The 14,658-nt window shown below is 50.6% G+C and overlaps 1 protein-coding gene across 1 annotated transcript; it reads right to left on the reverse strand.

The window, feature by feature from the left end:
• Positions 1–2,705: 2,705 nt before the first annotated feature.
• Positions 2,706–14,506, reverse strand: LOC136364833 (cytochrome P450 4B1-like). Its single transcript, XM_066324929.1, has 12 exons — positions 13,592–14,506; positions 9,551–9,695; positions 8,850–8,894; positions 8,192–8,319; positions 6,568–6,692; positions 6,301–6,452; positions 5,646–5,752; positions 5,029–5,219; positions 4,508–4,641; positions 4,295–4,359; positions 4,004–4,086; positions 2,706–3,611 (listed from the first exon to the last, which is right to left on the reverse strand). Exons 1-12 carry the CDS (start codon positions 13,769–13,771, stop codon positions 3,443–3,445), a joined length of 1,524 nt encoding a protein of 507 aa, XP_066181026.1. The 5' UTR covers positions 13,772–14,506; the 3' UTR covers positions 2,706–3,442.
• Positions 14,507–14,658: the final 152 nt, after the last annotated feature.

A 14,658-nucleotide genomic window follows, 5' to 3' on the forward strand; every position in this document is an offset into this window, starting at 1 on the left:
TTACAGGCTGCTTCCAGTGTAAAACCCCAGGGGAGTTTAGATGGAAATTGCTGGTGCCGTCTGACAGTGAGTTCGCCTGGAGAGCGGGGTGGGTCCTGTGCAGGGACTGCATTCCTGGTGCTGCGAGCCAGCTGCTCTCCCTGCTGCTCCTGCTGCCTCCAGCACGCCTGGCAGCAGCTGAGAAAGTGCCACCAGCCAACTGAGACAGACACACACCCTTCACTGACCGCGATGTGGCCGCACAGCGCCGGTGACAACCTGTGGGGAAAGCAAAACCTGCAGGAACAGGTGGCATCTTTGCCCTGCTGCTGTCGGAAAACCAAAACCGCCGCGAGAAAAATCTGAGATGTTTTTAACTGAAACAAAGACTTCACTTGTTGCACCTTGTACAGCCGCTCCATGAGTGCTTGTCGAAAGAGTTATCTGAAGGTCTGAATCGCACAGTCCAAGGTCAGCCCACCATCTTTGCAATTACCCTTCCTGCAGAAAGTAGGGGAGGGTTGAAGAAGGAGGTAAAAGGACATAAACTTCCTGCAACTGGTCCTTGACTGTCTTTATTGCAGTGAGCAATACATCCCATGTGACAAGGTCTCTTTATTAATACTATATCTCTAATACCTAGGAGGGGAAAGGTAACTGCAGGGAATTGCTCCGAGGAGTCACATTCTGGAGAGATCTGGAGAGATCTGGCTCGCTCTGGCACTGGGCACAGTATCTCCAGGGGCCCTGCTGCAGCCTCAGCCTTGCTCTCCAGTTTGGAAGCAGGGCAGCCACGGGAGATCTGTGATGCAGGATGTGGCATGATGCAGGATATGAGATATGGGATGCAGGATGTGGGATGCAGGCTGGCTGGCCTGGCATGGAGAGCTGGCCTGCAGTGCCGGCCCTTGTGGCCCAGAGAAATTGTGAGCTGGGCTGCCACGTGTGCTGTTTTTCTGCAGATCGTCTCCTGTTTCTGGCCTTGGGGGGTGACAGCACCAAGGAGAGATTTGTAAGCAGATTTTATGCTGGGTTTGGGTGGCTGCAGGGGTACCCAGGCTCTGCTCCCTTCTCATGTGAAGAAGCCAGACGCACAACTCTGAGAGGACAGTAAGAATGCTGCAGAGTGTCTTCCCTTTTCCTCTTCAGATATGACGAGATAGCTTTTTAGTGAATTAGAAAAGTCATGAAGAAGACAATGACTGAACAGGATGAGGAAAGGAGCAGTCAGGCTTTTCCATCCCAGGGCCAGGAACATTCATGTTTTGGATGGTCCAGTTGGGACAGCAGCAGTGCAGCTTTTCCTGTACTCCCAGTTCAGTCCACTCACAAAAACCAAACAAAACCAAACCTTCCCCAGCCTTCTACCACATCCATTACCTCCTCTGGGCTTCTGGAGTATTCAGTAAAACCAGTCACCAACTTTTAAAACCTCTGCAGACTCCCCAGATAACCTGTGCCAGGGCTTGAGAAATCTTAGGGAGTGCTCGATGTTGTGTAATCTGTATCTACCCAGATGCAATTTAGCAGCTGCCATTTATTTACATAATGCCAGGACTGTTATGTCAAGTTCCCCTAGTGTGATCTCCTTTAACCTACTTTCTTTCAGTAGGTACACCATGATTTCAGCCTTTGCTGTTGCTCATTAGATGCTTGTGCTTTAATCTTTCACATTGGAATGCCAAGGTTCATCCACTCCTCTTTAGATGGTATTTTTTTTTCAAATCTTGTCTTTTTAAGAAAATTGCATCCAATACAGAGATGTATGTAATTTACTTCTGGTAACTTCAGTTATTTTGATTAAAAATTTTCTCATTTTGCACTTTAGAGTATGTAAGCTTGGAGTAGATGCAGTTGCTTTTATACTTAAATCTGCAAGCAGGGTTGAAGGACACTTTCTCATTTCATGTGCTGAAAGAGACACAAGTGAAAAATTTTTGAGAAATATTTGTGTTTATGCATCCAAGTAAGATGTTTGCTGTGATTGGAAACAGCAGGATATTATTGACTCATATTACCTTTTCTGTCTCTCCGTGTACAGAACATCCACTGGAGAGATTGCTGCCTGTCAGTCTTTTTTCCTCTTGGTTTTGTGCAATGCCTGTGCCTGTTCTTGTGCTCATGGACTCACATCCCATTCACTGCAGCAGTTTTTCAATTTACCAAGATAATTTTGTATCCTGACATGGCCCTCCAAAGAGCTTTTAGTGTCTCATAGTTTCATAACTTCTGACATTTTAATAAGCATCATCTGTCTCTCTCCATTGCATAATTCTGATTTCAGCTCAAGAGGTGCACCTCCTGTCTGAAGAGGGGACAGGCAGCTGGAGCAAGTGGATTTTCTCCTGGGCTGTCCCAGCACATCCCTGCAAACCAGCCTCTGCAGGTGAAGGCTGTATGAAGTCAGCTGCTGTCTAACTGCACAGCAGCCTTCTCACAATCCTGGAACTGCAGCTGACATCACTGTGATGATAATTGCAACAGCAGCTTTTGGGATTTCACAGTTTGATGTGTGATATTTTATCCCAATAATGATTCCTGTAGAGGCAGAGGACAGCTCACTAGTTTCCTCCAGTGTACCAACTCTTGTAATTTTATCAGCTTAAGAATATAAAATAATACTAAAAAAAGAAGGGATCTCCACCCCCTCAGACACACTTTCTAACTATCAGAACTTTGACTGATTATTGATTATTGGACCTGTTAAAGAGTTGCCCATGGAAGCAGATGCTGCGTTGGCTGGAGACCCACAGGCAGTTTCCTGCCCTGTCCAGGGTGGTCTCTTGCTGCTCATAGGCTTCCTCTCTCCACCTTCCATTTCTAAAGGGGTTTTACACAGCATTTGTGATGAAGCAGGCAAGCACCAGCAATATAAACAACACAGCTGCTCTTACAGGAAAAATTATTGGTTTATTAAGACAAAAATTACAGACTATTTTGCAGTTTGGGCATGATTTCGGAGCCCAAACTGGAATCAGTGCTTCCAACAAAACAGAGACCCGCTGAGTGTGAGAAGTGGGACAGAGGTCTGTCACAGGCTGCCCCCACTGCAGGAGAGGAGGGCTGACCTCTAGGCACTGAGGAAGGTGCTGATGACGGAGCAGGGCTGGAAATGGTCATGGATTTGGCCAGGGCACGAGTGTGAAGGCAGGATTTGGTAAGAAGGAGGCTGGCAGGACCTGCAGATGTTCCCAGACCAGGCCGGGCCAGCCCATATTGCAGTGCAAGGAGACAGAGAGCGTGGCCGTGCCTGGCTGCTCTCAGATCAGAGCGCTGGGGCAGAGGGTCTGTGCAATGTCATCCCAGCCTGCCAATAGCCTGGAAAGGGCGTTCAGCTGGTGGACAAAGCACTGAAATCAGGAATCCCCATTCCCAAACCCTGCCCTGCACTGCTGCCCAGAGAAACACCGTCCCGTCATCCGCTTGCTCCCTCCCTCTGGTGAAGGCAGGATGTTTTCCAGCATCAGCGGATTTTCTTTAAATACAGGGGAATGCCGTTCTTGGAGCGCAGGATGATCCGAGTGATTTTGAGGGGAGGCTCGGCAGGGTCGGGCAGGAGCTCGAAGCGCAGCAGGGTCAGCGCCAGCGCCACCTTCATCTCGTTCATGGCAAACTGCTGCCCGATGCAGTTCCTGCGGACAAACGGAGCAGCTCAGCCAATTCCACCCCAGTGCAGTCAGCACAGGGCAAAGGGAAGGACTGGCAGGGGGGGTGAAAGGGGGGAATGAAAGGGCAGGAGGGTGGGGTGCAGTCTCTGCATGGAGGAGAGGAGAGCAGGTGAGCTCAGGATGCTGCAGGCTCCCTACAGGATGCCAACAGGATGTTCCACGGCTCTGGGACACAGTTCTCTATCCCCAGAAGGGGCTTGGCAATGCTGCCTTCCCATTTTTCCTGCTGCTATCAGAACCCCTCTGTTGCACCAACACTTATATCTTCATTTAACTATTTAACTATGTAATTCTGCAGGGCCAGGACTGCAGGTGGTGGTCTCTGCACTACTCCTTCAGTGTTCAATTCCCTTTACCTCATTCCAGCAGAAAAAGGCAAAAAGGCATGAGAGTGCCTGCCAGAGACGTTCTCCGGGGAAAAACGCAAAGGGTCAAACACCTGGAATTGAAGAATATGCAGCAAGGAAAAGCGATTATTTAAAGAACACAGTACTGACTGGTATCTTGAGAAGTGTGACATCCCTTAATTTCTGAAGAACCCCATAGCAGAGAGAGAATTCTTCTCTCCTGTCAACAGGCGAAGGGGACATGGGAAGAGCTACATCACAAAGGGAAAAAAATTATTAGGAGATGAAAAGAAAACTCACCAAAGGATCTTTCCATACTTCAGGGTTTCTGTGAATGAGGTAAATGCTTATTGCGATGACGCTGCCTGGAAAACAATTGAGGAGGAGAAAAGGGCTCACTGGCAAAGAAACAAGCCAACATCTGCACAGCCCTGCCTGAACATCTGTGCCAGCAAGGATGCAGCTGGTGCCTGAGAGCAGGGGTTTGGTGCAGCAGGAGTGGGATTTACAGACCTTCAGGCAAGGTGCGTCCATCAGGGAAGGTGATGGGTTTGCTGAGCTGCCGGGACACGCCGGGCACGGGCGGGTAAAGGCGCAGGCTCTCCTTGATGCACATGGTGCTGTAAGTCATCTTGCCCAGGTCCTCCCTGTCAGGACAGGCAGGCTGAGCCCCACACTCCCCCCACCATGCCCAGCCACAGGCTGCTGGAGGCTGGGGATGCCGGGACACCTCGGAACAAATTGAACAACCACGGAACAAGCTCAAGTGCAAAGTGACAGTGAGAAATGCACATCTATGATGTTCTGAGAGAGCAAAGAGTAGTGGACTGCCTCGTGGCCCAGGACTTGGGATGGCATCCAGAATGCCCTTTCCAAGGTGGCAGACTTATCTGAAGGATCTGCTCCACTCTGTGAAGTCCCTGTGCATGCAGCAACCTCTAGCACCCCAGCTTTTGAGCCTTGAAGATGTCACGCACTTAGAAATGGTAATGACAAGAAAAGAGATAACAGCAGAGGAAATGGTGCAAACTTACCACTGGATTGTGTCCCGGTCCCCCAGGATACTCTGGATCTCCTCCCTGCACAGTTGCTGGTGCTCAGGGTGTATTGCCAAGCAGTATAAGAGCCAGGAGATGCCACTGGCTGTTGTGTCGTGGCCCTCAAACATGAACGTGTCCACCTCAGCACGCAGGTCCTCATCAGACAGCGCAGCTCCATTCTCATCCTAACAGTCCAGAGACACTCTCAGTGGCCCATATATATAAAATATATATATGTATTACAGTAACACACACACATATATATAAACATGTGAATATCCCAGTAGGGGCCATTATATTCTTTCAGCTATTGCAAAAAGGGCGTGATGATGCCTGTGGGATACACGTAAACAAAATCAATGTCTGTTCACACTGAATTCAGAGACCCTTTCCCTTCACTTTTAAAACTCTTTATCTCCCCATATTAAACCACTAGGACTACAAAATCTCTCTGCATTTTGTATACCAAAAAGATGCCTTCAACTGGGAGGGACTGGGATAATTTTTTTTTAATGGCTTGTGCAGTCCTGGGGGTCTCTGGTGGTTTGTGGCACCCTTGCAAAAGCTTTTGCACACTGTGCTCTGCCATATATACACTCCTTGCCACTCACTTTGGCACACAGCAGAATGTCCAAGAAGTCCAAATGTCTCTTCTTCTGGATCTTTTCAAATTCCCGTTCATCTTTAAGGGATTCTTTTCGCTCCTGGATCACCTTGTCTGGGGGAGAAAGGCTTAAAGGTTCAGCAGGTTCAGGAGATGCCAAGCTGCAAAACTATCCTTCCTTTGAATGCAAACCTCACCCAAGGAGGTGAGCACTGCTCAGTCCATGATGCATTTGAAATGTGCTTCTACACTACAGGCACTTTGGCTTTTTCAGCAGCATGGCAACAAATGCCATGGATATTGTCATGTATTTCTACAAACTTCTTTGTTCATCATGGACTTCCCACCTACTTTACACGCCCCTCGTGCATGAAAATCACACCTGACTTGGAATGGAAAATCATTCCTTGCACTGGTGTTGCCTGCAGTGCTCATCCCAGGCCAGAGGAGCATTTCCAGAGGGCAATTCCTCCATTAGTCCAGTTTAATGACCCAGGAGCTGCAAGGCCCCTTTGCTTCATGCCTGGATCAGACCACTACTGCAAGCTGAGGCCCTGCTTGGATCTCAGCTCTGAGCCTCTGGGCTGGGTCACTGCACAGGCAAGGAGATGACCTGACTGCCTCTGTTCCAAGTTTTGGGAGAGGATGCCAGCAGGGAATACCTGTGTGGTCATGAGCGATGCTGCAGGCCTTCCTGAACTGGAATCCATGGGGGCTGAGCCAGTAAATAATGTCATTGTGGTAGGGGAAGATGCGGAGGCGCTGGTGCACCATGTGGCAGAGGTCGTAGACAGCCTGGATGTAGGTGTTTTTCCTGGAGAGAGAGGAATAGGAAGCTTGTAAATTTGGGAGCACAGTGATGAGCAATTTGCCCATTTCCCTTCTGAGCTGCAAACTTCCTGCCAGGGTTTGGGGCAGCCAGTACTGACCTGTCTGTCTGGCAGTTGCTGTGACAACTGAAGGCACATTTCATGATGCTGTCCAGAGTCATCAAGCTGACATGCTCAAAGAGCTCCACTGGCTTCCCATCTGCTGCCAGCTTTTCCCATTTATCCTAGGGCACAAAGGAGACAGAAATGAGAAGACAAGGGTCAGCTCTGCATGATCTGCAGTCACTCCCTGGTTAAAGTGCTCAGACAGAGACACATCCCAGAGAACTGGAAAAAAAGAAGGGGATTTCTTAGCTACCAGCAAAATCCCAGAGAAGCCAGGAGTGGGATGGTTAATATGAGATTTGCCTCAGGCAGCTGCTATTCTTGGATCCTGGTGGTGGTGAGCCCTGCTATATCGTATCCTGAGGCAAGGGCATCCTGGAGAAGCCCAGGACAGGTGCATTTCTGGGTGATGGGGAGTACCTAAGTCTTTCTTAGGATGTAGTGTGTTTTTCTGTACAGGAGCAGCATATGCTGGCATTGGGCTTCCCTGGGTGTGTTCCTGAACATATTTGAGCTTGGTGCCCAAGATGCAAGCCTTGGAGCAAGGTTTTTTCTGTGTCACACAGTCTTTGTGCCAGTGTGTTTTGCCAGCACGTAATACAGGAGCTCTTGCTCAACTCTTCGCATAGGGGATCCCCAGAGAAACTATAAATCCTGCCTCTATTCCCCAGCAGACACGAAGTGATGATGAATCCTCGGTCCTCTCTCGGCTGTAACGAGTGGACTTAAAAGCTGAGGAAAGGAGGGGAGGGAGGAGCACGGTCACATCGGAGCTCCACAGCACCAAACCAGCCTTATGGGGACAGAGGCACGTCTGTAGCACATGCAGCGATTGCCACCTGGTGGCATGGGCTCACACAGCTGGCGCTGTGCACACGGAATTTCAAACCCCCTGAGGTTGGCTCTCCAGCCCCCGGCTCCTGGCTGCTCCCTGGGCCAGAAGGAGGAATCCAGCCAGGATCTATTTGAAGCTGCTGGGGAGGCTGGAGTGAGAGAGGTGAAGGAATAGCAATAGATCCAGACTCCTCCAGGTCATATGCACATAGCCTGGTGCCCTGAGTCTCCTGTAATTCCTACTGGTTTCCATCCTGCCCAGTACCAGTGGATTGAAGAGTAACACATTTTCACTGTTTATGAGGCATGGCAGGGATTGAAGTCCAGTCATGGGTATGTTGACAGCAAATAATACCCTTTAACTCCAGGTCACAGTATAGCTCTTCGCCAACCTTTATTTTTGGTGGATTTATTGTGATCATTTATTTACCTCAATTCTTTATTTAGACAAACGCCTTATGAGAAGTGGCCATTGAAAACGAGATCATGCACAGTTTGGGGATGGCAGTAACATTAATCCTGAAATCTCAGCCACAGATCCCAAGGCAGTACCAGAACACTGTCATTTACAGGGAGGCTCAACCTGCAAGGGTTGCTCAACTTCCAAGGGATGCTCATCCCTTCCAGCTCAAGGACAGGGATTTGGGGTGGCCCAGAAAGACTGACCATCAGGATATACCTTACAATTACCAGATAAAGGAAACCCTGCTCCAGCATCTACCTCCTAACCAGACAAGATGGGGAAAAGGAAACAGAGCAGAGAGAGGAGCATCATGAGTCCTACCAGCATCACGTTTGTAGACTCTGCCATCAGGCCCACGTACGGCTTCAAGACATCATAATGAAACCCTGGAGTCAGGAGTTTTCGGTGTTGGTGCCATTTGGGCCCATGTAAGATCAGCAATCCTTTCCCTGGGGAAACACAGGCAAGGCATGTTTTGCTGGGCACAAGCAGGATGCTCTCAGCTACCTGCAAACACAGCCTCAGCCTGCACAGAGTGTGATTAAATCTGCCATCTGAGCTGCTGTGAAAGGGTGTTTCCAAATGCTGCCATCAGCCCCAGGGTTCCTGGAGCAGAGCAAAGCCATGCTCATCAAAATGGCACAATGGTGTCTCTGAAAAGTAACACCAACCCTACTGGAAAAGAGAAGTTCAAAACAGCAGATACATTTTTCACCAGCCCTCCAATGAATTTAAGTTTCTCCCATCACCAGTCTTTGCTATCTATGGACATGTAAGTATTTGTACATATGTTATGTCTGAACTTTCCTTCCTTGAAAATAAATAGAACTACTTAGCACCTTTTTCAGTAAATGTAATTTTTTCAGGAAGCTTTTAGCTACAACTCCATCAAGGAAGAGGTACAGTGTTGTTTATTTATAGCATGGTTTTGACTACCTTCAGAATCATTTCTCCCAGGCAAAGCCCTGGGAATACATACCAATCCATGGGACAAGGTGTTTATAGCTGATATTATCCTTGGGATCTGTAGAAAACACATAAAGAAAGAGAAAATAAAATGGTAAATGTTCCATAGCACTAATCCAGGTTTGCAGCTGAAAGCACCTTCTAGGCTCTCACTTTTGGTTGGGTATGAAGCAAAATCAGTGGCATCCCTGCAGAATTCCCAGTAATTCCACACAAAACAACTTAGTCTCTGCCAACTGCAATAAATATGTATAAAAGCAGATGCTCACACTGGAAAAAACCAAGAATATTGGTAGTCCAAAGTCTGCACAGTCTGATAAATGATTAACCCTCTCAGACACCATTGTTCAGCCACCTTTCTTCTCAATGCACTAAAGATACTTCTCTGCAGTAGTAGCCAGGACCCTGAACCCAGAAAAAAAGCTCCTATGTGTCTTCTCCTTGCTGGGATCAGGCACTTAATAGTTAAATTTTCAAGGAGCACTTGAGGAAGTCTGATTTTCCAGCAATGGATTTGGAGCCAGGTCAGCCCTGTAGCCCTGTGCCTGAAGTACGCAGGGCACAGCAGGAAGGAGGGGTATTTCTCCATGCCTTTAGATGATCTGTGCAAGAAAACCTCTCTGTGAAACCCTGCCTTGCTATGAATTTTGAGGCTGGCATGGGAAATCTGCAGGCTGGGGCTGCTGCTCCCCAGCTGAAGCCATAATCTCTCACCTCCTCTGCTCAACAGCGCCTTGGCATAGTCGGGATCAGTGATAACCAGGAATGCTGAGAAACTCCCAAACCACATAGGGTGAGCATGTGGGTACTTCTGTGCCCAGATCTCTGCCTTGTCCAGCACCTCTTCCTCCTTGAGAAACTAGATGACAAGAAGAAAAAAGAGAAAGAACACACAGATTTAGAGGGGAAAAAAAAATCTCCCAGTACATTGTCCTAAAAGTTCAATGTCTTTCTGAGCACAAAACCACGTAAGGACAAAAAAGGTGTTTTTCTTCTGTGTTTGCAGAGCATGAGAAGCAGAGATGTTTGCCGCTTTTAAAGTTTCTGTAAAATAATTCTTCCTTTTCACTTGACCTTAAGCTAGAGAATATCCTTAGGCACTATGGTGGTGCCTATCAGCTCATATGTGTTATTTGCTATTTTTCCATGGCCACCCCATGGAAGACCCAGATTTGCCCCAGACAGCATCTGCATTTTGTGGCATGTAACTATATCCTCACTTGCACATGGCTGAGCAATTAGCATCCTGCAGCTGGGAGAAAATACAGCAGCCAACAGCATCACTGCTGGGTCTGCCCCAGTGCAGCTGTGGGAAACCACAGTCCCCTCCACATATTTAGGTGGAGAAGGCCAGTGTCCAGGAAAAATTCAACAGAATTACTCCAAATGGACTGTAGAGAGAAGGGAATGCTGCTTAGTAACAGTACATTTAGAATTCATTGATTCCTGGGAATTGAATTTTAAAGGCAATGAAGAGCTGGTGCTCCTAGAAAGGTTTATCTCCTGTCCTTGGAAGCTGCAATCTGAGGAGCAACATGAGCACCAGCTTTCGTATCAGCAGCAACGGCAGGTTCACTCCAAAGTAATCACTGCTTTATTGCTTTTACAGCCTATGTTGTTATGCACAGGCAATAGACAAAGAACAAGTGGAAAGATCCACAGTCACAGCCAGAGGGAAAAAAAAATCACAGAGACAAAATCATTTAAGATTCTTTTTTCTTTGAAGAGAAACTACTCTGGGCCAATATGCAGGGGGAAGTATTTTGGTAAGCCACATCGACGTAGCTGCTGCTGCTTTGACTTGAAGCTTGAAGGTTAATTAAACCAGCATACTGGTGCAGAAATCTGCCTCAAAGTGACCCTATTGACTGTATCAAGTGAATATTTGCTCAGTTGCTTTAGTGCTGAGTTATCTCAGCTTTTAGTCTGGCTGGTGTTTCTCAACCCAGGACATGGCTTGAGATCACCCACATCAAATAATCAGCCACGTGTGGTCTTGGAGAGGGTGCTCGTGAGTCATGGGGCGTCTGCCAGGGCATGTCCAGGTTCAGTTTCAAGGCTGAGCCCCACCTTCCTCACAAGCTGGGGGGTCCCTGCAGCACATCCCATGTGACTCCCAAATGCAGCAGAATTATGAACTACAACTAGTTATTACTTATTACAGAAAGCTCAACTTTGCTTACTCAACTTCAAGATTTTGAACACAATAAATAGAAGCATCAAGTTCTCTGACTTTAAGGATCAAGTTTTGGGGCAAAAGGAGGCAGCCCCCCTCAGCACTCAACTCTTCAGCAAATGCCAGCAGAAGCAGGGCTTGGAACAGGGCTTGGCCTTTAGCTAAGTGACACTTGAACACGTAAAGTCCCTTTGATAGAGCTGCTTGTGCTTCTCCTGTCATGAACCTCCAAACACATAATGGAAGTAACCGGGAGATGCTGAGCAAGCCTCGCTGGCAGAAGTCCTAATCCTAGAAGCCTTTGCATCCAACCTTGTCTTGGAGCACCACCCTTGGCTCGTGCTATCAAGAACCATCCCTGTGCTGGCAGAGGGTTGAACGGGTTTATTTCAGAGGAGAGGTTACCCTCAAGATGAGTAACCTGCTGCACCACGCACTCCTGGAGCAGAGGGTGTAAAGTGTTCCTCTGTGAGCTGCAGAGGAATAGAAAGCTCTCACGCCTTAATCAGGGCTCCAGCTACCCGGCTCTGCATGAAAGAACATCACTTCTTCTTCCCTTAGGGGCTTGAAAATAAAAGTATAAACCCCACTTGGGTCTAAGAAAGAAAGGTAATTGCCTAATCTCCTGCTGAAATGCAAGTTTTGAAATGGATCCAACACTAAAAGCATCTGGGAAGAGGCTTAAGGGCATTTTTAATGACTACACACTGATAGCAAATGAAAGAGAAAACCCAGGAGCTGAAATCTGAGCAGGAGAGTGTGCGGGGCGCAGCCAGAGCCGGGCTGGCTCCTCCCCACACGGGGCAGAAGTGGACAAAAAGCTGCCGAGGGACTGACACCCTCCTGGGCCAGCAAGGCAGTGACCCTGCCCTCCTCTGCTGCCACCACTCCCGTGGGGAGTCAGTTTGGTTCAGCTCAGGGTTTTGTCACTCTGGGCTTTAAGCAGCACGAAGTCGTGCTGCTGCAGTGAGACTGAACAGCTCCACACAAGCTCTTCCTGATATTTTAATGTCGTTTCTACTGAGTGATTTGGATAAGCAGAGACTAATACCCAGGGAAGGCCTTAAAAAAAAAAAAAAAAAAAAAAAAAAAAAAAAAAAAAAAAGTGATGTATTCCCAGAAGATCCACCCAGAGCATGACAAATACATTTGATATTCTAAAGTGGCCTGGATCAAACCTGGGAAACAATCAGTTAAATCAGCGGAACAGGAAATGGCAGTGCTCTGCCTCTGCTCACAGGTCCTCCTCCAGGTGTGTGCAAACTTTGTGTTCGATGTGTGCCAGACCATTGCCGCTCTCTTTGCTGACTCGGCGAACTGTTAGGCTTTGGGGAATTCAGCGGTATTAATCAGCAAATTATCAAATCTTGGAAAAAGGAATTCTCAAACAAACATTGTCTGAGGTAAAAGTTGAACAACCTAGGCATGATGACAGCGAGCATTTGCCACAAGTGATCGAATTTCCGCCATGACAAACAGTCATATCTAACAAACAGTAGAACATACTTTATTTAACTGCAGTTTTAAAGTCTAACTGGCAGTGCAACAAAGCCCTGAAACTGGCCCATCTTCATGCTTACATTGCCAAAAGACTCCTTGTCCCGTCCAGCACAGCAAAACTGGCGCTGCCACAGCACAGAGACAAGCCCTGTGAGGTCTCTTGATTTCCCAGACATTTTTCAGGGTGCATTTTTAATGTGCCACAGAAGTGGCTACGGCAGGACATCAGCAGAGCCCAGCAGAGGGCAAGGTGATTCTAAGCGGCGTTTAGCACGTATGGAAAAGCTGTTTGCATCAGGCAAGCTCAGTTACACCTCCTGAGGCTGCCGCTGGGTTGTGCAGATCTGTTTGCCAAGGCAGCCGTGGTGATCTGTGTGGGCAAGTGCATACCTCGGGGAATAGTCATCCGCGCCACCAGTGACCAGACACGGCTCGCCTGTGTAAGTGGCGTTAGTCATGACCTTAATGCAAAGTAGATCCACAGCCCCTGCACTGGGTGCAATGCCTGTGTTGTGTTTTGCGGCTGAAACGTGGCCCAAAATTGTCCGGTTCAGCTGGCCGTGAGGCCGGTGTAAGCCGGCGGGGAAAAGTGCCTTTGGATGCCGGGAGCAGCGAGCATCTGCTCAGCATCTCCCCAGCTCAGCGCCGCAGGGAGAGCGGCAGCGGCCCTGGCCCGGCTGTCAGAGGAGCAGAGAGGTGCCACCGGAGCCTGCCCCGGGACAGAGCAGCACGGCGGTGGCCTCCAGCCTCGCTGCCGGCTCACACCGCGGGATGACCCTGCCTATGCCACACTGTGTTACCGCTCTCTGCTTGCGAGCCAGCCGCCACCCTTTTCCGCCGTGCAGCCTGCAGCAGCCCGCGGGAGCTCTGCGTGAGCCGTGCTCTCGCTAAGCATCACAGACAGGGAAAGCACATCGGCCCGGCTGGGAAAAGGGATGCCCACCTCTCACCTACCCAGCAATTCTCGCGGACCACGGGGACAAGTCCCACCAGCATCATTCCCACACGCCCCCCGGGAAAGAAAGCTGCTCCCCGCACTTCCCCCCGCTCCCGGCAGCGCAGACCCGGCTCTCCCCCACCTCGTGGACGTGGCCGAAGAGCCAGTGGGTCGGGTGCCCGGGGAAGTCGGCCAGCGCCCGGAGCAGCTCCCGCCGCCGGTGGAACAGCTGGATGGCTTTCAGCAGCACGCATGTCAGGCAGAACACGGCGGCCAGGTGCAGCACCCTGGACACATCCACGCCCAACCACAGGAGCTTCATCGTCCCGGTGAGAGCCGCCAGCCGCTGCCTCCGGTGTCCCCCAGCGCCCCGGCGGCACCGGCCGCGGCAGCCAATGCGGGGCGGAGAGGCAGGTCCAGAGTCCGAGCGGCTGCCAAATCACGGCAGCGCTTGTTGGGAGGGAAGGGAAAGGAAGGGAAGGGGAGCATCCCGCGGGAACGCTTCGCTCGCCGCCGCACCGGCTGGGAGCTGCTGCCCGCCCCGAGCCCCCGGCACCGGCTGGCTCCACGCCGGGACCTCAGGCTGAAGAGGGAGGGAAAGACCGCACCCTGGGATTCCTCCTCCCGAGGTCTTCATCACATATTCCTGCCTCACGAGGTTACACCCTCATCTCCACCTATTCCCATCCCGCATCCCGGCTGACATCTCCCGCTCTCCTTCCCTGTCTCCCTCCCGGCTGCCGGCGCTGTGAGTCGCATCCCAGCGCCGACCGGGACAGCATCTCCCGGCAGCGAGCGCAGGGAACCCCGCACCGCGCCGGGCTGGCGATGCCGTGCGTCAGCCGAGGGCCGGGTACCGCGACCGCTTTGGCACGGCTTTGGCACGGCCTGGTGGCAGGTAGAGGGCAAGCAGCTGCCGGGCAACACCGCTTCCCTGCCGCCACTATCTCTGCGAGCAGCAGCCCCCGCCGAGCCTGGTGGGCGAGGGGTCGGAGCCCGGCCACAGCGGGCGGCCCCAACCGGGCCGAGCCCCCCGGCGCCTCACCGCCCCCTTCCCCGCCCGTCCCACCCGCCGGGGGCGGGACTCGAACCCGCGGCCCTGCCCGCGCTGGGCGGCCCGCGCGGGGCGGTCCCGCGGCGGCCAGTGGCAGCGCGGCTTGCTGGCAGGCGGGCGCGGCGCGGCCCGAGCGGCCATGGCGCGGGCGGGGC

Source organism: Sylvia atricapilla, chromosome 9 (assembly GCF_009819655.1).
Source record: "Sylvia atricapilla isolate bSylAtr1 chromosome 9, bSylAtr1.pri, whole genome shotgun sequence".
Classification (NCBI taxonomy): Eukaryota; Metazoa; Chordata; class Aves; order Passeriformes; family Sylviidae; genus Sylvia; species Sylvia atricapilla.